The 22596-nt window shown below is 38.1% G+C and overlaps 1 protein-coding gene across 1 annotated transcript in view; it reads left to right on the forward strand.

The window, feature by feature from the left end:
• Nucleotides 1-22596, forward strand: part of TUBGCP3 (tubulin, gamma complex associated protein 3) — a 49911-nt gene that overhangs the window by 15823 nt on the left and 11492 nt on the right. Inside the window, exons 6-13 of the mRNA XM_009892155.1 lie at nucleotides 1253-1425; nucleotides 4007-4125; nucleotides 7271-7396; nucleotides 10938-11006; nucleotides 15725-15857; nucleotides 16695-16861; nucleotides 18468-18578; nucleotides 18963-19071. Of these exons, the coding sequence (XP_009890457.1) occupies nucleotides 1253-1425; nucleotides 4007-4125; nucleotides 7271-7396; nucleotides 10938-11006; nucleotides 15725-15857; nucleotides 16695-16861; nucleotides 18468-18578; nucleotides 18963-19071 (1007 nt within the window). The remainder of the gene's footprint in view (nucleotides 1-1252; nucleotides 1426-4006; nucleotides 4126-7270; nucleotides 7397-10937; nucleotides 11007-15724; nucleotides 15858-16694; nucleotides 16862-18467; nucleotides 18579-18962; nucleotides 19072-22596) is intronic.

Genomic DNA, 22596 nt, shown 5'->3' on the forward strand with positions numbered 1-22596 from the left:
CCTTGCTTCACCAAGAATTGAAAATTCTACCATTTCATGATCACTGAGCCCGAGACGACCTCCAACCTTTACATCCCACGCAAGACCTTCTCTGTTAACAAACAGTAGGTCCAGTAGGGCACTTCCCCTAGTCGGTTCGTTCACCAGCTGTGTGAAGAAGTTGTCTTCCACATACTCCAGGAACCTCCGGGATTGTTGCCTCTCTGCTGTGTAGTATTTCCAGCAGACATCTGGGAAGTTGAAGTCCCCCACGAGAACAAGGGCAGATGATCGTGAGACTTCTGCCAGCTGCTTATAGAATATTTAATCATATTCTACATCCTGATTAGGGGGTCTATAGCAAACTCCCATCACGATGTCTGCCTTGTTGCCCTTCCCCTTAATTCTTATCCATACACACTCAACACTGTCATTCACACTGTTAAATTCTAAACATTGAAAACTGGCCCATCTTTCCCTGCAGCTATGCTTTCACAGCTTTGTGGAAGTATATATTTTTTTTTTAAATATTTGTGTGTTTCTAAATGTTTATGTTCAGGTGGGAGGAATGGTCAGCAGCAAAAATCCCTTGCAAATATTTTCAGCTTTATTTTTCACCATCATGATACAGAAATAATCAGAAAGTTAACTTCTAGTCTTAACATTTTTCACGTTTAAGGCTATTTTTGTGAGAATAATTGACAAGTTTGAGAAGGAGAGAAATTGGAGCTTGTGTAGGTGCTCCCTCCTTGATCACATCTTCAGGCACTCGATACAAACTCCTAAATAGTAGAGTAGCAGGGAAGGGAACTTTCTCCTCTTCCTCTTATTTCCTTTTAGTTCTTTGGCATGTAACTACAGTTTCAAGTAATAACAAAACTTAATATTAAGTTCTGTTGCTTATTATGACTGTTGTTTATTATTATAGTTGACTTGACTTTTAATCCATTTCAGCATATCTACACAGTTCAGTGTGAACAAAGTCAATCTTTGATGTAAAATCATTTGTCAAATTCATACCTCCTTTCTTTTCTACAGTTGGGCTGTTTTGTTTTGTTTTGTTTTTTTAATGTAGCCTTATAGGAACTAAAATAAATTGCCTGTGTGTTCTGCACCCTTTTTTAAGGTTCCTTTATTAAAAAAAACCACAAACAAAACATCCACAAAACCCAAACTCAAGCTTGGGACATTTCTCAAAATTTGCATACCCCAAACCAGGTGATGGGTATGGAATCAAAGTTTTTAAAGATGTGTCTTCCCTTTGTTCTTTCAGACAGTCCTATCAAGCTCCAGGTGTTGGAGATTGCCTCCGTCAGCAATTAGGGTCCCGTCTTGCGTGGACTCTCACTGCAAACCAGCCTTCTTTACAAAGCACTACCTCAAAAGGCTTTTCAAATCCTGTCTCCCGTGGTGTGCCAAGGTCAAGGCGAGAAGGTGATACAAGCGGTGAGCAAAGATGTATTTGTAAAAGATAACTTTTTACAATTGTTATGTATATCCTCTATTTTTTTATGATTTTGAAAGAGTTTTATAATATGTTGAATTTTTAGAGGAATGTTTTGCTAGAATGTATCCGATAGAAGGATAGAGGCAAATATGCAAGACCAGTATATCTGGCCACAAGCTCTTTGGCTGGTTGTTAATTTCTTTTCACAGTGATTGGTTTGATAATGTGTTCTGGTCCTCTTAAAAGACTGACTTCATTGCAGTGTTTGTCAAAATCAAGTGACTGTGGTTTGTGAGTAATGATCACTCTTGATGATCAGAAGATGCTACTGCTTTTAGAAAGTCAGAAAGCGAGCTCAATGAATAGAACTTGTTGAAATAGACTCATCCATTTGTGATTCTGTCTTTTAAAACTCGGAAATGTGTACTGGAATGTACAGCTGTTAATTATTTTTTCTTTAAATTAGTGCACTGTCTACAGTGGTTGTATTTAGACAAATTGGCATAAAATATTGTCAATAAAATAAAAAAATCTTAAATATTACTGATTTGCTTCCTTGATTAAGTGGCTGTAAACTTGAAACTGATGCCTAGAGGATCTATTCTGAATTTACGTAAGTGTAACTAAGGAGAAATTGTTTAACAGATGATCTCTGTGGCAATTATGTAAGTTTCAACCCACTACTTGTACTGCAAAAGTGGCAGACTTTTCTGAGTGAGAGAGTTAAGGGCAGATGATGTCATCCTTCAGTGCTATAACTCTCTGGCAAAGAAAGAGAAGACGTGGGTTTTTACGGTTGTTGGGATTTTTTTGGTGGTTCTTTTTTTTTTTAATAACTCCTATATAAAAAGTGTGGATAGTTAGAAGGTAGAGTTTATCTGCCAGCCCTTGCATCTTTATGAGTAACAGTTGCACAAAGCAACAGCTTACAGACCAAACAGAGTGGTACTGGTATATCTGAGGGCAGCATTTGACATTTAGAACCTAATTAACAATACTGTTGATGTGCAAGAAGACACATGTGTCTATATCTAGATAATATTTATAAATATGTATTATTTTTATGCGATATATTATATATACACACTTATAGAAAAATACATAAATCATATAAACTCTAACACTGCCTCTTATTTTTGTTATACTAATTGCCATAAAGAGCAGTACAAACTTGTTTCATTCAGTCAGCCGGCAGCTGTGACTCGATTCTTATGCGGAGTGGGTATAAGGACTGACAGTTGTCTTAAACGTTGTCACTTCTTGGTTTAGAAATAGAAGCAGACCAGCATTCAGAATATAAAAAGCTATTGTCAAGAAGATATATTTCTATGAATATGAAATACTTTTAACTAATTAAAGGTTGTTGGGGTTTTTTCTTCACAAGTTGGTTGCTGTTAATTGGAGTTTTCTTATTGCTACACCTACATAGACAGTATAGTCAGGAGCATTGTATGGTTGGTATTAATACCTGTTGTATTAGTTACCAATTAAAGAAATGTGCGCTTGAATCCTACCATTTCACTGAGAGTTCCTCAAAGGGACTAGCTACTCTCATACGCATGTTAGTATTATGAGGGGAGTCTGAGTTTTAAATTGAATCAAGGTGATGGCTACTTTTGTCAAAATAAGAAGAGAATTTATTTTTTGTTCTTTTTATTCTGAGAAAGTGGATTGTTGTGGAGGCAAACTGATGAGAGTAAAAGTGCTGTCAAATTTGGGAGAAGCATGTTGCAGTACCTCGATTTCTGGATAGTCATTACTGAAATTGTTTCATTCTTGATATCTTAAATGAAGTTACAAAAGCAGATGGTGCTGTTTTGCTCATAAAAGGTGGGAGTGGCCTTCACAGCACCTTTTTCAGTCTTCTGTTTCCTTTAAATCGCTAAATATCCAAAGTCTCAAACATAATCTAACCTCTAACTAGAGATAGGAGCCAGAAGCAAACTGTATGCTGCAAGAGCAAAAGCTTTAGTAAATCAAAGGTATATCTATCTTCAGTATTTACACTTTTCTGTTTGCCAGCTCTATAGCTGTTATGCAGCTGGCAGTCTCGTTTTGATCAATCTAGTCACTGAGCAGTGACTGAAAGCCAGTGATTGATGTGATTGAAAGCCAGTTTTAAACAAGCAGCTCTTCTTTCTGGATTAACTCTGTTTTCCTAGCTGAATGTAGAAGAGATGTTTCTGTAAGTCCCATTTAACAACTTCAGCTGCTTGTTCAAAGAAAAGTAAAGTTATTGTGATGCTTGCCTCAGAACTTACACCAGTGATGGAATCAGAAAAGATAACAAGTTTTAGAACTGGCTGAAGTGTTGGTTAAAATATAATGTGCCCAGTGTCGTACAAGCTAACCTGCTCTGAGAGAATTCCACGTATCAGTATAGGCAGGTAAAGGGAATTCTTGGCTTTCTGTCAGGTTGTTAAGAGGACTTAAAACATTTCTTTACAGGTTATAAACACAGGCTTTCTCTTTTCTGTTTTTTTAAGGCTTCTATATAGCTTTTTGAAGTTGTAATCAAAACTAATTGTCCCAACAAACCTAAATGCTGGTTGTTGTTTTGTTGTTTTTTTTTCTTTCTAGGCTCTGTTGAAATAACCGAAGCAAACCTTGTAAGAGATGTTTTGTATGTCTTCCAGGGAATAGATGGCAAAAACATCAAAATGTGCAATTCTGAAAATTGCTATAAAGTGGAGGGAAAGGTACTGTACGGTGACTTGTATTTCATATGTGAGCAGGGAGGTATGTAGGGGAAAAATAGCCAGGAAAAATATGTAAAAAAAGTTAAAATATTATCACAAGTGTTTACTTCCCCCCCCCCCCCCGACTTTTTTTTTTTTTTTTTCTAAAACAGAGTAATTTCAACAGTAATAATTTTAAATTGATTGGGTAGATTAGGTCCCAGAAAGAAACTGTAGCATTTCACAAGATGTGAGTAGACTCCCAAATATTAAGCCAGTACAAAGACTCCTAAATTATGGCTTAATTTGAGGATTTTTGTCATCATTTCTCCTCCCCAGTGTATAAGAATGAAAGCAGATGCAGGCTTTTGACCACATTATTACTAGGATTAAATTTAACAGCCTGAGTTGGGGAATGGATGCTAGCCACTTGATGTTACGGGCTTGATTACAACTTACAAGTGATCAGATGGGATCTTGCAGATCACCCAAGAAAGGACTGGTGACGGAACTAAAGAGAGTGCTTTTAACTCCTGTTATTGATAGAAAATCCAGCTGATGTGAATTTGAAGGAAAGTGTCAAATAGGGGGCAGAGGAACAGGAGAGAAGCCTGAGAGAGAGATCTGGGTTTAAGGTGATGAGAGGTTAGGCATATTTGAGATATCTCCTCCTTATTCAGTGTTTAGACAGTACTGCATCACAATTCGGTTTCAGCTGGCTAAATGATTTTCATGTTCTTGTTCAAATGGAAAAATAGTGCTTCCAATTTTCACTTGTATTAATAACTTTGTACTATGACATTATGGCATAGCCCTAAGATGGTGGGGAATTGATTTTGGATGATTTCATGCGCCAGGAGCACAGTAGACTTATTATCTTAATGTTGATGATAACTGAACTTAACTTCCTTTTCTTCTCCATAATATCAAAAAAATGAAATGTATAATTGTTCCTCCTGTAACTTTACAATAACATTTAGGGCTGCTTAGTGGAGGGAAAAATGGGAAACTTAAATCTTGTTAAATCAGTTAAATCTTGTTCACAAACAGATTCTTAAGGATGTCTTCCTCTGCACCTGTAGATACTGCAAAGTTTGTAATTTCTCAACACCTGCACTGAGTTACTTATATTCCATATACATAAGTTAGATTACATATGGCAAAGGGAAGGTAGCATAATAGATTTTTCTAGATGTATGTGGAGGAAACTTAATCAGTGATTGCAAGATTGCACTATGGGTTTCACTAGTTTTCTGTGTAGTTTTCATATCAAATAGGCTAGTTTGAGGTGAAAAACTGTTTTAGCTTGAACTCCTAATTCTGTTAATACAGGGGATTTGATTATTCACGTGGTTGTGGTCAGTAATGCTTTGTGTCTTGAGTTATTTTTGTGAAGTCAGTTGTCTTCCCCCCTTCTGCCTTATTGGCACTTGTCCTGAGCTACTGGATCCGGTGAAGATGAAATTATTTGACTGACTAAAGCTGGAGCTGGAACTCTTTCTGATGAACAGGGAGGACCAAGATCATACCTCATCTAGCGGCGTTGACTGCACGTCAGGCAAAAAAGTAGTCAAAGCATGTAGTTTTCCCTCAGCTGCACAAAGGAAATGTCATTGTACACGGCCTGTTTTTTCCAGAAAGAAACACTTTCCAAGCTGTTATTCATGCCAGAATGTTTTCTGATGTCAACATTAATATTAGGTCTGTTGGTGACGATCGGCACTGTATAAGCTAGCAGCTTCTGATTTGATCTAGGAGATACAAATGTAATAACACTAAGCCAATTTTGCTTGTTCCTCATTTGATTCCAGCGGATGTGTATTGTACTTAACGCTGGCCAAGCGCTCTGTGGTTGCAGAATTCTAATGTTCTTATGTCATCTCTTTAGTTTTAGCTGCGGGCAGAGTTTCTGTGTCCAATCATGCTGCTTTGGGCAAGAATTTATCCTATGGAGGTTGTTCAAGAAGTTAAAGCTGTTCGTGTATACCTAAACACGAGGGCCAGGGACGGAACTCTGGTCTTGCAACCAATTGCTGCCGCCTGGTTCAAGCCCACACTGCTGTGGCTAACACACTCTGTAGCTGATGTTTATCTTGGAGAATGCCTGTACTGCTAACTAAAAGGCTTAATAAATGATCTTAATTTCTAGTTCTTGGGCAATCTGTTCAGCTTGTTAATGCACTTCCTTGCTTTGGTTTGGACTGTTCCAGCTGGATCTCCAAGTTCAAATTGCCTGTAGAGATGGAATAGGCCCAGTTGCTGTCAATCTCTGCCTCTTAGCCTAACGTATCAGTCAGATTGATTGTTTTTCTTTGTCCAATGAGATTTTGAAAACTTGATGGTGGTGTTCTTGGGTGATGTGACAAAATGTTGTAGAAGCAAATCTCAAGTAAGTACAAGAGGAACAGTGTCGTATGTGTTGGTACTTTAAAGGAAGAAATGTGGTGATTCAGGTGAAAACAGTAGTCCTGATTAAAGAAGGCATTGGGACTAAGGTGGGCTTGCAGGGTGAAGTGAGATATCTGGTATAAGGAAAGTAGAAACAGACTAGAAGAGCTCAGAGGGGTGTGTGATTAAGTAGCTTATAAAAGCTGTTGCTGGTGGATTAGACTTAAACTTGCAGTTTGGGTTCTGTAGGTTTTAGTTCCTGATACCTAGTCTGGCATTGGGTTGTTTGTCTTCTCTTAAAGGTTTGTTTCGCGTGTAGTAGTAACTAATTATTTTCTCTAGGTTTCTTTATTAGTTTCAGTCACTGACTCCTATAGCTCTAATATTCTCAGTCTTGCTGATTATCGAGGTAAGATGAAGTGTGATTCTACATCATAAAATTTCAGATTTCTTCCCCTTTCCTGAAGAACTTTTTGTTACTGCCATAGTTGCCTAATGTAAAAAGAGCATATAAGTACTGTTAGGTTAAGTTTTCCAAAAGGGAAGGTCACAAAGTTTCCGGTACTTTGTTGTTGCAGCCTTTTCAATCCTTATGTGTATAAACCTAATGCTAATTACACGGTTGTCTCCTTTTTGGTGCTATCTGTGCTGTAGAATGTAAAATGATTGTTTCCTGAACAGGCTTGTTTTATGAGAAAGCGGGGCTTTTGTGAAGAAACAAGTATTGGCATGGTAGATCTGAATTAATTGCAAGTTATTGTTTCTGTTAACTTTGCAGGTGAGCTTGTCCAAATCTCTCAGAGATACTACAAGTAGACTTGCGGAGTTGGGATGGCTACATAATAAAATACGAAAATACACAGACCAGAGGAGTTTGGATCGTGCATTTGGACTTGTGGGACAGGTAGGTCAGCTAAAAAAATTGATTTTCCTATGATGTTTGGTCTTGTTTCCATTAGAAACTACTGAGTAAAATGCAGTACTAGAATGGTGCATAAACTTTGGAGCTTAGATCATTCATCCTTTGATTTACTCCTTTTATGGACTGCCTCTTTTGGTATGGGTTGTAGTCTGAAGGCAAGGGAAAGGCATTTGGTCTTTCTGGTGGTAAGGAGTTGCCCCTGTCATTTGTAGCTGGAAAGTCTCATGCATAGATTCCTTTTCTTAATCTCCTCTTTTTTTTTTTTTCTTTTTTTTTTTAATTCATATTTTTTTTTAAGTACTCATGCATGTTATTAAGCAAAAACATTGCTTAAATGGGATGGTGGCATCCCTGAGCTAATTAATCACCAATTCGGTGGTTAGTGGCCTCTGCAGGAGACACTCTTGTCAGCTAATGTTGATGTTCGTGTATTAATACTGCACTAACTTACATAAAATGCAAATGCCCCGTTATCTTCTGCCCTTTCTTTTGAATGCAGCATCAAAAGAATATTAATTTTTGTTTTTGTAGGTTTCATCATCATGATTTGTAGTCTGCAGTAACTTCACATCTGCTGTAATACCCAAAACCACATTTACTGCTAAGGCATTCCCGTTTCCTCTCACTTGCTCCCTCTGTAAAACTGGATATTATCCCTTCTGAGTCGACAGAAATGTTATCCTTGCCTCTAGCCATAACATCCTACCTAATCTGCCAAGAAATTGAACTGCTTCTCCCTTCAATCTAATTTTTCCTAAGAGGTCAGTAGAGACACTGTAGTGCTTCCTACTTTTCTAATGTTTTATTCTGTTCCCTTCTGTCTCTTATTCTAAGTAACCCTTTTAGTTACATATAAATAATTACTTTTCTAGTGATCCAATGCTGATTTCCATGTTTTATATGGTAGTGCTACTGTATATGCATTTTCTTCACACTCTCCCCCTTATATCTGGGGGAAGTTTCCGATTCTTTATCTAGTAGCTTCCTGCGTGTGCTTATTTTTACTGTCTCTGGCTTTAATCTCCCAAGTTTACAGCGAGGGGAGAGCTTTAATTCTTCAGTGAATTTAAATGTGCAATATCTTAGCTACCACGTGCAGGTTTCGGATGCTGTGCAGAAGGCTGTGCAGTTAGCTGAATCTGCATAGCTCTAATGCTGTTAATTTTGCTTGACGCAAGCACTTAATATATTTCTAGGATGTGAGTGTACAAATGAAAACATACATTCTACTCCTGCTGTCAGTATCTGGGCAAAAAGAATATATACCATTGGTCTTCATGGCTTTGAGAGCTGACAATTTCAGGTGCTGCACGCTGCATTAAGAATTTAGCAGAAGTTGTATTCTAAAACAACTTTCACTTGATGTTTTAAAAGAATGCTTGCGTAAACCCCTGTTCAAATCACAGGCAGGAGAAGATGTCTGTCACCCTTTTTATTATGATTCTGGTGACTGATTTTAACGTGCAAAATGTTAGGTGTCAACAATTATTAGGAGTAGAGATACTACACTTTAACATGATGTTCTTCTACCTTTGCTGCTTAGTATCTAAGGTCTACTTTCTCCTCAGAAAGCAAAAAGACTAATCAGCAGCGAAATATAGCTTTTGACATTTTTCCCATTTGGATCCAGTTGAGGTAGTGGGCATTTTAGATTATTTTTTTTTTCTCTTGAACAAGCATTCTGTTTCCTTCCTGAATTCTCTTTTGCTGTAGATCAAATCAGAATTCTAGGATAATGTCCAGTTTTCCGTAACAGTTTGGGAAAAAAAAAAATCTCTAGTTTGTGGTGCAGGAATTGGCACTGGATGTAAATTTTAACTTCGGAAGCTTCTCTGAAAAGTTGATGGCCAGTTAGATCCTAAATCCTTTTGACTACTAAAGTCAGGGATTATTATTCTCACTTTTTGAGTAGATGTATAGTGCCTTTGAATGTTTCCTTGGAGGCTCTACTCTGCCCTCTATCTTGGCAAGTGCTACTTTAATAGGTTCAAAAAAGTACTGAAGAAGCAAGTGAGAAGAAATGAAAAGTGGAGTCACATGTAAGGGGGTTTCTTTTTGCCCTTCAGTATTCTCTGGAATAAAATGAATTTCAAATTTCTTTCTAATGTATAACATTGAGTTGAAGAAAGGAACCTTCTTTCCTTATAAAGGATACAATGGCAAGATTAATGATTTTTTTCTTCTAGGCTTCTTAGCCTCTTAACAGGTAGGCCTCTTAGCGGGAAAGACTTATTTCTCCTTGTGCCTGTAGTGGTGATTTCTCCCTTGTACATACTCCAGTGAATAAATATTGTACTTTAAACTCTTGGGTCCTTTTTGTGAGGTTTTCCTTATTTTTTCCAAAATGCTTTGACTGTGATGACTTTAAAAGGGGTTGAGGGGAAAGTCCTGGGGAATTTCCTATTAAAAAAAAGTCCATTAAAGTAGATACCAAAATCATTAGCTGAGAATTGGTTAAGAAATCAGTTGTGAAGAATTTATGTGTGTGTACGGAAGTACACTTCAAAAAAATAAACAATTTTATAAACCCCCAAAAGTGCTGAAAGTCCAAAGTTTTCAACTCAGTCCAAAATTAATGAGCTATATTTTTAATTCTGTTTTATGAAATGTGTTGCGGGAGGTTTTATTAGTCTGTATCTTAGGTTAAGACCATTACAAAACAAATCAAAACCGCAGAACCTCAGTGGGAAAACTATCTGTTATTAAATGAGTATTCTTTCAGGAACTGTTTTTAAAATCTACCTGTATTTATTTATTTTTAAACAGCCCATAGTAGCTGTGCTTAGAAGAGTTTTACAAAAAAGAATCTTTGCTTTAGTTCAGGTCTGTTAACTTCTGCACATTTTACAGATTTCTTAGGATGTACTTAGCGTTACTGATTCTTTCCATGTCAAGTCAAGAATCATATATGACTGTCAATTGATAAAAGGCTGAAAATGTAGAGTACTTGATCCAGCAGTGCTTACTGGGAGTATTCCTTTAGGAGCATTGTGTTTTCTTGTTCATCTCATATAGTCTATGCTGTAAATATAACGATGGTTGCCTCACTTCTGTGTTCTGTTATTAGAGGCCTTCCTGAAATTGCAACTCTAGTAGTTTACTACATACTGTATTTTACATAATTATCAAAGAAAATGTCTTCTGGGTTGTGTTATGATTTGCACATCCCTACGGTAATTATTAATGTCTTTGTTGAAATGATATATCTATTTGGAGAGTTATGCTTGTCATAGTTTAATCTGTTGATAGAATTAAGACATCAAGAAACAGAAAGTCACTTAACAACCTGTATATATTTTTGGAAAAGATCTGTGCATCTCTTAGGGAAGCACTTATATGTTGGCCAGTTTTTAAGAATTGGCTTTTGTGCTGAAACTTGAAGCTTGATTCCTTTTAGGAAATTTCCAACTACTTTCATAGCGTGGTGATAGCATGAAAGTTATTCTAGATTAAACCAGAAAGATTTTTTCTGATTTTTCCTGATTTTTTTTTTCTTTTTTTCCCTTTTTTTCCCCTTTTACAGAGTTTTTGTGCAGCCTTACATCAAGAACTTAAAGAATACTACAGACTTCTGTCTGTTTTACATTCTCAGGTAAGTTAAGTGGTTCTTAATTAACTTTCTTATTTTGCTTTACATTATCTGAATATCTCCTAAAATGTATACCTAGGTATCCTGTTAGAAAGGGAAGAATGTACAGCAGTTTCTATTGACAGTACACAAAATTCTCTGTAGCTTGTACATGTCTTACTCTTTGGATGTATGTACCAATGAATATTTTTTTCCCTTAGAAAATTGCTGTTATTTGATGTATTAGATAAGCAAGGTATAGAAGCCTCTGTCCCTTTTTTTGCATCTTTATTGTCAGTTTCATCTTGCATGGTATCTTTATCATTCAAATCCCAAACAGCATAACACATCTTTGAAGGGTCAAAAAAACCTGTCTGTATTTCAAGCAATGCACAGTTCAGCAGCTAGTAACAGCAGTTCCAATGTTTTGTTCTGTGTGGAGCAGTTTGTGTGTTTTCCTTGTCCCTTCCATTGTATTGAGTGAGTAAGATGTTTCAGTGCTGATAATCTTGTAGTTTGTCCACAAATATTTATAGGTCTGTGCACCCAGATGCTAGCTCTAAAATATTTTTTTTTTCTTCTGCTTACTTTTTTTACACAGGACTTTCAAGGAGTTCATTATTTGTTATTGAGCAAAATTTATTCTGAGAGTTGACCTAAAGTTAAATTAAAATGCTATTTAAAATTCCGACTTTAAAAAAAATAAATCTGTAGTTTAATTCATAAGCTTCTGTAAATGTTTTCAAGGCATCTATTCCTTTTGACTCACCTGCAGTTCTTAAACATTCCTGACTTTTGGAATGTCTGTCATACATACTTTTTGCTTGTTTTTCCTGGCTACTCTCCAGTTACTCTTTTTGTAATTATTTCCCGCTCTGTCCAAAATATGTTTGCTGGAGCTTTGATTTCTTCTAACTTCTAAAACTTCTCGACCATCAAAATATTTATGATTTCTTTGAACTACAGATTCCTCTGCCTTTCCTGCTCCACTAAAACTTCCAAAAGAAGAGATCAGTCTGGTGGGAGGGGAATCATGTATGGGGAAAGTGAAAGGAAAGTTCTGGCATCGCATATTTTCAAACTGCATTTGTCTTTGTGGTGGGTTGACCCTGGCCAGCAGCCAAACACCCACCCAGCTTCTCAGTCACCCTGGTCTCTTGGGGAATGGGGAGAAAATAAAAGGAAGGTAAAAAGACAAGTCAATCAAGTTAGTGATGGTTTAATAGAGAAAGCAAAACCTGTGCGTGCAAGCAAAGCAAAGTACGGAATTCATTCACTACTTCCCATCAGCAGGCGGATGTCCAGCCGCTTCCTGGCAAGCTGGGCATCAGCACACTTAACACTTGCTTGGGAAGACAAACTCCACCACAAATGTTCCTCCTTTTCCTGAGCTTTTCTTCCTGATAAAAGCTTTTTGTCCTCCGTATGTTTGGAAATGGTTTCCAGGATTAGTCACTCTGTTGGCATCCCAGGGGATGAGGTGAGTCTCACTGCTGCGTTGTTCTATGGATCCTTCCTCTTGAAAAGAGGAGTGGCATTTGCTTTCTCCCAGTCTTCAGGAACCTCCTCTGATTGCTGTGGTGTTGCAAAGATAATCAAGAGTGGCCTTGCAGTGACATTGGCCAGCTCCCTCAGCAATTGTGGGTGCATCCCATCAGGGCTCGTAGACTTAGGTATATCCATTTTTTTTAATGTTCCCTAACCTGATCCTTCTCCACTTGGAGTAAGTCTCCCTTGTTCCAGTCTTCCCCTCTGATCTGAGGTGACATCTGGTATTCTCAAAGGCAGATCTTACAAAAAAACCCCACAAGGTATAGAAGGCATCGGGCACCTCAGCCTTTTCTACATTTCCGGTCACCACTTTCCCAGCACCATTCAGTAGTTGAATCCATACTTTTCCCAGTCTTCCTTTTGCTGCTTTTCTTGTTGCTCTTCATGTTCCTTGCCAGATTCGTCTCCAGTGTTAGAGTTCATGAGTGCACTAAGCACATTGACTGTTCCCTACCAGAATGCATTTAATCAATACAGTGTCTGTAACATAAAGATTTGCTGCACTAGTAGACTGGAGTTTCTGGGGATCCCCCTCAGCACCTGACTGAGAGGAATCTCAGAGGATTTTCAAGAAGTCCCTGGGAAGATTCCTCCCCAAAGGCTGTGAAAGAAAGGAAGGAGACCCAGCAGTGGAGGAGAGACTCTCTTGTGACTTGAAGGCTGGGAAGCACAATTTCACATTGCAGGATGGAGAAGGGTCAGTAGTGTGCACCAAAGATAGGTGCTGGCACTGGTTTTAATTGATGTTGTTGACAAGGTAAGGCAGAGTGAAATGTCCCAGGCTGTCAATGAAAGCTTCCTAACATTGTTACTGTGGATGCTCTGTCCAGGGCAAGGAGCAGCATGAAAGAGAGTGTGTGAGGAAATAGGTGCTGGGGAGCCCCAGTGCGGGAATTACAGAGGATTTTTGTCTGGAGGAAGGCTAATCTAACTCATGCTTCCTCATTGCTGAACTTGGTTTCAGCAGGCCCAATTTGGGAAAAACCTTGGTGTCCTCACAGGTGGTTGTCTGCACTTCTGGACTTGGTGTGCATTTGGGTGCCAGGGAGATGGGCACTGGGAACAAAGCAGCAGGGATCATTGTGACACTGGAGCACTGCGTGCAGTCCTGAAGGCAGCATCTCTGACTGGGGAGCTAGAGAGTAAGGAGGGAGAGTCAGCTAAAATCCTCGAGAGCATGGGACAATTGCTGTGAAGACGGGCTGAGTGTCTTGAAGAGGAAAAGATGCTGGGAGCTGTGGCGTGGACTTCCAAACTAATGAAGGATAAGTGAATTGGTGAATGGCTACAAAAGGAAAGGAGGCACTCTGTGAAATTAGCAGGAGGTTGATATAAGCCAGAGAGGAGTAGCCAACTTGCAAAATTTATTTCCCTAGGATGTCATGGCAAAAGGCAGTATCAACAGGTTGAAAAAGGGATTATACAAATGCATGGAAGGCAGGTCTGTAAACTGCAATTAGAAGGGCTGAGTAAGGACGCTGACATCCTGAACACTGCAACTGGGCTGCAAGGAGCCGAAGTGGGACAGACTGCGGAAAGGGGTCAGCTTCGGTTGCTCTTCTTGTAGAGCACTTCCTTTTGTCATTATTGGAGATAGAGCAGTGGTTCATCTAGTCAGGGTTCTGACAGAGGGCGGCACTTCTTATGTTTATAATTGATGGAGCAGAAATCTTTAAGAAAAAAGTGGGCATTCTCAAGACTTGTGCCACAAAACCCCACAGGTGAGCTTGGTGACTTGTCAATTTTAAAATATAAAGTGATAGAAAAAAAAAATCTCCTTTTTTGAAAGACACTTTCTTTACAAAACTGTACGTTTCAGTTTCTTGAAAATTATGTCTTGGAATTGAGTGCATGCTGCATTCCTATATTCAGGAGATCATACAGGCTGCCAGTTTAGGAGCTGTTAGCTGCAGTTCCAGTTAGCAGTTCAGGCATAGTAGTACATAACAAGAATCTCATCAAAGGGTTCTGTGCTGCCTTTCTCTCTATAACTTTATATTATGTCTGCAGAGCTTCCCACAAACATGTTTCTTCCTCTGAAAGCATCTTCATGAATGTACTGTGTACTATTCCATAAGTTTTTCAGGTCTTTTCCTTCCAGACTGTTTTCAAGTTGTCAGCATCTTTAAAATTTTCATGATGAAGATGTATCTCTATAATCTTTTTCCTAAAGACAGTGGGCAGTTCTTCCTCATGTATCTTTCTTGTCATTGCCAATTTACATCTTTTTCCAAGATGAGTTCAAAAAAAACAAAACAACCCCCCCAAAAAAACATGGGTACACGAGCATCCAGAAGCCTAGGAATTGAACTGGCTTTAAGGCTGAGCTTAATGTGAATGACACTAGTCTTAAGTTTGACTGATACATTGTGTTTGGCAAAAAATGTGCGAGACCTAGAAGCATGGCATGAATAGGTTGTGGCATGCTGGAAGAAACAGAGCATCTTATAAGAGTTTATCTGCTCGGACTTTTCTAAGAACTTCCCTCTGTATTCTCAGGTTGTGTTCTTGTCCTGCTTACCCCATCCGTACTTGTATGAGATGTGCATCTCGGATGCAAATATTAGGCTTTCATTTTCTGTGGTATTGGAAGATTCATGGTAGCCATGTGACAGACTCTTCTTGTCATAGCTTTTAATGTTTTTTTTTCAATGGTAGCAATTCCTTAATCTCACTGCATACCTTACTTAAGTTCTGATGGCTTCTGGAGGAAGGCATTGAACAGAATTTGTCCCACATTGATCTGAAGTAAGCTGGCTGTGCAGTAGTAGAAATTTTAACCTCCTACACCCTTCCTTTCCTTTGGGTGTTTTTCTTTATTTTTTTATGAGCCTCTCGCTGGCCAGTAGATACTGTCTTTCAGGTCCTCTGTTCTTTTTCGTTTGCCCTTCTCTCCTTTTGTGACTATTTATCACCTTGCTTTCATTAACTTTCTCGTCCTTTTTACTCTGTCTGCCCTATTACACTTCTGCTTGTCTCTGTCCTTTCACCTGCACTTGATTCTCTGTTTCCACCTATATGGTTCTTGGGTTTTGGCCGAATGTTTTAATGCAAGAACATATAACACTGGGTATTTCAAGTGTATGAGTAAAAAGCTAACTTCAGAGCAAAAAAACTATGAAACAGCAGTTCTGCTTTGGTTTTGCCATTTTTGTTCCTTGATAATGTCTTTCTGTTTCTAATTTGATCAGTTGCAATTGGAAGATGATCAGGGAGTGAATTTGGGACTTGAGAGCAGTTTAACGCTTCGCCGTCTTCTAGTCTGGACGTATGATCCTAAAATAAGGTTAAAGACCCTTGCAGCACTTGTTGATCACTGTCAAGGTCTGTTTAACATTCATTTAACATCTCTGGAGAAGTTATGTAATTTTGAGTGGTTGTGCATGCAAAAAGTGGATCTCAGTAATATTACTGTTATGTTTTAGAAATTTATGAGTAGCTAATCCACAGGATTCTCTCTCTCTTAGTTTAAACAAAAATGTGATGAATTTTTATGTTTTATGTCGATTGGAAAAAGTGGGCTTTTCTTTTTTCAAGACATTAATGAAAATTTTTATTGCTACAGCCTGCGCTGCAGGGAACTTTTAAGCTGTGCAGCATAACAACAAAACAAGTACTAGATCTTTTTTTTTTTTTGATGGTCTCTTACTTTTCAATTGCAAGAAGACGGGTGATACTGCCTAAAACAACTATGCAGAGAACTATAACCAAGAAGCAGGAAAGGTGTGTTTGTATGCACACAGAACATCTGAAAGAGAGTCAAGTACAGGAGAGAAGGAAAACATGCTGAAACTTCTTTAATGCTTTTCTGGTGGGGGCAGTGAGGAAGAAAAGAAGCATAGTCAACATCATCATGTGTGTGTGATCTGATGTCTTGAAATTTGCATTCCTCCAAGTTACCGTAAAGTAGACAGAATATAGTGTCAGCGAACTGTGCTTAATACTTCAGTAAGATTAATGTTTCATGCCTTAAAACCTAGGAATTCACTGTCAACATTTAAAAAAAAAAAAAAAGAAAGTGCTTTTGCTACGTTTTAGAATTGCTGTTCAGCAAGTTCCGAGTGACATATGAATAGCTAAAATCAATGGCTGCTGAATTTAAGTGTGGTGTATATATCTTTCTTTCATACGTTTTGCTTCCTCTCCCCTATGATCTTGCAGGGAGAAAAGGGGGTGAACTAGCCTCAGCAGTTCACGCCTATACTAAAACAGGAGATCCCTACATGAGATCTCTGGTTCAACACATTCTTGGCCTAGTATCCCATCCTGTACTGAACTTCCTTTATCGCTGGATTTATGATGGAGAGTTGGAGGATACGTACCATGAGGTAATGTATGTCATACAATAAATATTTTATCTGGTTTTTTTGCTTTGTGGGAGTATAATCTGTGGGCAGCTTAGAGGAGAATTTGAAAAGTAGACTGTGATAGAAATGCACAATATGTAAGTAATGTGTACAGTAACAACATGAAATGTGACTCTTCATGGATTCAGTCAGCGTGATGTCCGGAGGTTGCAACGATGCACTACGTTGTTTGCAATGAATCCTGGGTCTGTTTAGTAGAGGCAGAATGGTGGACTAACAATAGATTCTTGCTTCTGAAGAGAGACAGTCATCTCTATCTTTTCTTGCTTAGTGTAACAATAGTAATGTATGCAGGGTTCTTTGCAACTGTTTATTCCAAATACAAGGCTTGCATTCTAAAATTCAGAATATTCCACTCTACAGACTACCTACTGTTATCCTCAGCTTCATAAATAACTTGAGTTTGTCAGATTGGGTAGAAGAGGTTTATGGTTCCAGAGTTCCTCTAGAAACTCTACAGAGTTATTTGTTCTGACTTCTGTAACAGCAAATTCTAGTAACTGTCACTTTTTTAGAAATGTTTTTATGCTTTTTTTTAAGTTCTCCTAACTCTTTTTCTTGTTTCAAATCAGTATGCGATTGTTAAAGTGACTTTTTTTTTTTTTTTGGTTTCCAGAAACAAAGAATCATTTTTTAAAATTAATTGAGCACTTCTGAGACAATCTGAGTAACTTTACTTGAGTGTGAAATATGCTGTCTGTTTTGTGAAACTGTCCACCTGGGTAAAAATTTAAATGAATACAAATATCACCCACAGCTGATCTTTAAGGTCAGCATTAGGAGACTTGTGTGAGATGTCTGTGAATCTTTATGGCTAGAAGTGTAAAATAAACTTTCTTTTTTTCCAACTACACCTCAGACATGTGAGGTGGTGTCTCTTTTGTTTTTTCTATCATTCATTAGCTTTCAGCTCTTTTGTTTAAAACTTCACATGTGCCCTGTAAGAGCGTTCTTAGTACTGAAAATCACTGTTGGATGTGATATACTGAAAGCTACAATTTTCATGCCATAGACACAGTTTTTGAACAAAGTTGACCATTCTTCGTGGAAATGGTATTTGGAGGCAGTGAAAAAAGTTCTTGTCCAAAAAATTGTTATCTTATATGACAGTATGAGGACAGAATCTATCCACATGTTATTTTAACAAAACTGATTATGTGGTTTAGTTTCTTAGGAATAAAAGTATTCTCTTGCGTGGAGTTGAGAGACATTAGCATTTGATCACTAGATCAATTGCAGGATTTCTTGGTTTTGGGTTGTGTGGTGTTTGGTTTTTTTTTTCCCCTGCAATTCTACATCTGTTAAAATAGGATAGCTAATGCACAGAGCAAATTAAATTACGTGATCTGTTCTTTAACTTTTTTCATCGGAGTTCATCTTGGTCAACATACAAATTACATATCAATTGCCAGGACAACTCTGCACGTTAGCTATGAAAAAAAAAATTACTTTTTAAGTTAAAAGAACAACTCAGAATATTTTTACAGTTTTCTGAATACAGAAATTAAACACTAGAGGAGAAAGTTTACATTCATCTTTTGGTTTTAATATTTATTTCCATCTACAGTTTTTTGTAGCTTCGGATCCTACAGTTAAGACTGATCGGTTGTGGCATGACAAATACACTTTGAGGAAATCAATGATCCCTTCTTTTATTACAATGGAGCAATCAAAAAAGGTATGAATTCAACAGTTAATCTGATGATTTGTTGGCCCTGTACTGCTGTTTAGATTTCCATTAAGGAACTAGAGACCAAATTAAACAATAAAACATCTTAAAACTAGCTACATTAATAAAATTCTTTGAGGAAGCCTATCAGATTGTTTCTCCTTACCATTTTCTTACTGATAAACTTTGTTTAGGGAGATGTCAAGGGAGGAAACAAAGTTTGTGTTTAAGACCTTTTTATGTTAGTATTGAAGTTCCGGATTGCTGTGGTTGTAATTATGAAGCTAGGAGCACAGAAAAATGACAAAATATCCTGTTGTCCTGGTTGTTGTGGGTGGCTTTGCTTTATTTTTGCCTTTTTTCTTGTATGCAAATCAATCCTTTTGTGTTCAGGTCCTCCTAATAGGAAAATCCATAAACTTCTTGCATCAAGTTTGTCACGATCAAACACCATCCACGAAGATGATTGCTGTGGCAAAGTCTGCAGAGTCTTCAAAAGATGGTAGAGTATCTGTGTTAGTCAACTTCTTGCCTTTGAGCTGAACTCTGTAAAATATGTGGTTTAGACTGTAAACTGACATTTTGGATAGTGGGGTGGAAAGAAATACAAAAGTCCTATCTGCCCCATAATATTGGTGTTTTAAAAACATTTAAAAAAGACACATGAAGATGCACATGTGTAATTTTTCTTTTCTTAATTTGATAGGTTTGCTGGATGGTTGCTAATGTACTGGATTTCTGAATGAAATCAGAATGATCAACCTGCTTTCACCTGACTTTCTTTGGGAAGGATAGGTTGGGCAAAGGGATATTCTTGAATGCTTCAGTAAAAATTTAATGCTTGCAACTTCTCATCAAATATACTTCATCATACCAGTCCATAATAATACTGAATTAATTCTGTGATTAAAAAAAAAAAAAAAGATAAGCCATTAGTTGTAAATAAGAAAACGAGCAGTAAAAACAGGCAGGACAGAAGCTTTTCTGTAAATGCACTAATGTGTCAAAACAAAATTGGTGTGTGGAAGGTTAGTAAAATTGCTTTCAAAGTTTACTTAAAACTGGGGTTGCCAGCTGTTGAACATTAAACTAATGCTTGACTATCAGAATTGCTTTAGATTCTTTCTTTATATTTATAAGAGATTTCAGTTTTAATGAATGAGAGCTTGTATACCGTTTGTGTTTATTCTTTGGTGGTGTATTCTTTGCAATTAAGTTGGCCTTGTTATGATGAAAGGCAACAAATAGTAAACATCTAAAACCAGGAGTCTTTATGTGTAAATATTTAGCAAAGAAAGTAAGGTAATGCTTAGGATGCTGATCTGGGAGAAAGGACAACTTGCTTTGTTCTGGTAAAGGTGATACTTCAACTTATTTGTATAACTCATTTATTATACCAAATAGAGTCTAATTGTAAAGATGTAGATCACTGGGATAATTTCTCTGATTCTATGTACATAGTTTTTAGAAGTACAATGATGTCCTGCTATCATATCCAGCTTTTGCTAAGAGAAGAATTGTCTAAACATTTGGTTTTCTGTCAAGTTCTTAACTTAGTTTTCTAAGAACCTCCTTCTTTGCACTTTTTGACATCTTGTACAATATCCTTTCTGCTATTCCTGTTCTCAGATAAGACTTTATTATATGCAACTTTGAAGCTTAATTTTGTGGGATTATCTTTTCTTTTCTTTCTTTTTTTCCCTCCAGATTAACCTTGCATTAGTTTTTATATTAACTCTTCACAACATGGACTTTTAGCATGAGTACTTCCATGAAAGGTGTTCTGATAATAAAATCCTATTCACGTCTGCAAGCATATTTCATCTAATAATGTGATTTTTGTACCATGTCGGTTGCTTGCTTAGTCAAAGATGCGCTTAAAGTGCAGAGAGGGGTCAGGGTTAAGTGAATAAGGGCTGTAAATGCATTTGAACCATCATCTGGCCAGCTACTCCTGAAAAAGGTGAAAACATCCTTTGGCTACACTACTTTCGCCACTTTACACAGTATTTATGCCCATGCTTTTCCAATATTTTTTTTTAATTTGCACTTGTGTTTCTCTCTCCTGGATTGAATGGAAGATCTGAACAAATACAGGTTCCCCATTACGTAGGGCATAAGAGCTTCAAAGGAAGTACATTATCTTAAGTGCTGAGAATACCGTTTTCAGACAGAAGCGTAGTTTTAGAAATGGATGTTATCCACTATGTCTGCACTGTGCTGAAGGCATGCTGAGCTTCTGGTCTGTAGCATAAATACCTCATAGTATTGCACGGAACTGCGTTTGTATTTACGGCATTCTACCCATTCAATCCGGAGGGAACATTCTGTGTCAATGATTTTGGAAATGCATCCTGTCCTCCTTGTTTTTGCCATCTGACAGTATCTGACAGAGTTCCTTCAGATAATTACGTACAATAACATGATGGAAAGCTAGAATGCCAGCCTGAATTCTTGATGCTTTTTTCTCATTGTAAATCTGAGAGTTTCATTGGTTTGGCTGTATTTTTTATTTCTTTAATTTGGTTTGGAACCTTAACTCTCATGTTTCCCCAGTTTCCTTTTGATGCTGAAGTAATCAAGACGTAAAAAACTGTCTGAACATGTATTAAAACAGGAAGTCAGAGATGCAGAACAGTGTAGAAGTTGGTCATCTTGCCTGACAGGGGACTGTAGCAGACATTTGGGGAAGAAAGACAGTAAAGAAGGCAGATAAAGTGATCCCAGCTCCACCCTCTAGCTGTCCGCAGTTTGGGAACTTCTGACCCAGGAATTACGTGAGACCGCTACGAATTACATGAGACCACTACGTTCAGTAGCAACTCATGGACCTGTCTGTCAGTGCTTTTTGCCTGATCCTTTCTTGACCCATTTCTGGTTTTCACAGTGTCCTGAGGTGATTTTGCACAGCTTTAAAAACTTGTGCTTAGACCTCTTGTTTGTTGATGTAAGCAACGTTTTTAAGTAGTTTTGAACGTCAAACGGGGATGGTGCATTGCCTATGCTGGAGTGCATGTATGCAGAGATGGTGTGTTAGCGCTACACTTGTACCCTTGAATTTTCCTTTCTCAAGGCAAGGTGTGGCACTAAGGAGAAGGGAAAGGCTTTTTTTCTGTTTGGGATAGCAAGAAGTTGAGACCGGTCCATGTTTCCTCAGGCCTTGCATGTGCGAGCATGTGTACCTCCTTGCACATGCTCACCGCTACTTGAGTGGAGGCAGGACCAGCATGTGTGACTTGGTAGGCTTGCCAGAGGCAAACTAGGCTATTGCCTGCTGCTTTTGCCTGTGCCTTCAGCCAGTCCTAGGCCAAACTTCTGTGGCCAGTCACTGAGGGTATTAGCTCATAACTCATTTTGGGGTTGGCTTGTTCCCTCTTTTGCTTTGCCCATTAGGCTCACAGCATCTTGTGGAAAGACACTCATAGGAACGGATCATTGAGGTGGTGTAACTTACTGTGTTCTGTCTATGAAACTCCTCTTTTAGCTTCCCCTTCCCCCCGTTCTGGAAGTTCTTCCTTCTTCCTCTAAAGCCAGCAGTGAAGCCATGTGGCAGATCAGATGGCTGGTACCACTATGCACACAAGCATCCACACTTCAACCCATCTTTTGAAGGTAGCAGTTAAGAGGACAGGATATGCTGACGAGGAAAGACTGCATGAAAGTCAGAATTGATTGGACATTCTCACTGCCCTGTTGCCCTGTACCAGTGAGACAAATGCATTTGCGTGAACTGATGTTTTTCCCTTTTTTCCATCAGTGGGAACACTGCTGCGTGCTTCTTCACCTGAACAATGCAAGAATTGCTTTGTCAGGTCACACCAGATCTCTGCTTTGACCAGAATGAGCAGAGACCTTGGTGAACTGTCTCTCCTGGTTTGCTGTCAGTGACTGGAAAGGACACTTTGAGAATTCCTTACTACAGGCTGTCACTTGACTAAGTAGTATTCTTCTAGCGTAGAGATTTTGAGCACAGCAATGTATTATTATACCAGTGTCATCTCTTAGACACCTCTGCATATGCCTGCAC

This window comes from Charadrius vociferus, unplaced genomic scaffold, assembly GCF_000708025.1.
Source record: "Charadrius vociferus isolate BGI_N301 unplaced genomic scaffold, ASM70802v2 scaffold218, whole genome shotgun sequence".
Taxonomy (NCBI): Eukaryota; Metazoa; Chordata; class Aves; order Charadriiformes; family Charadriidae; genus Charadrius; species Charadrius vociferus.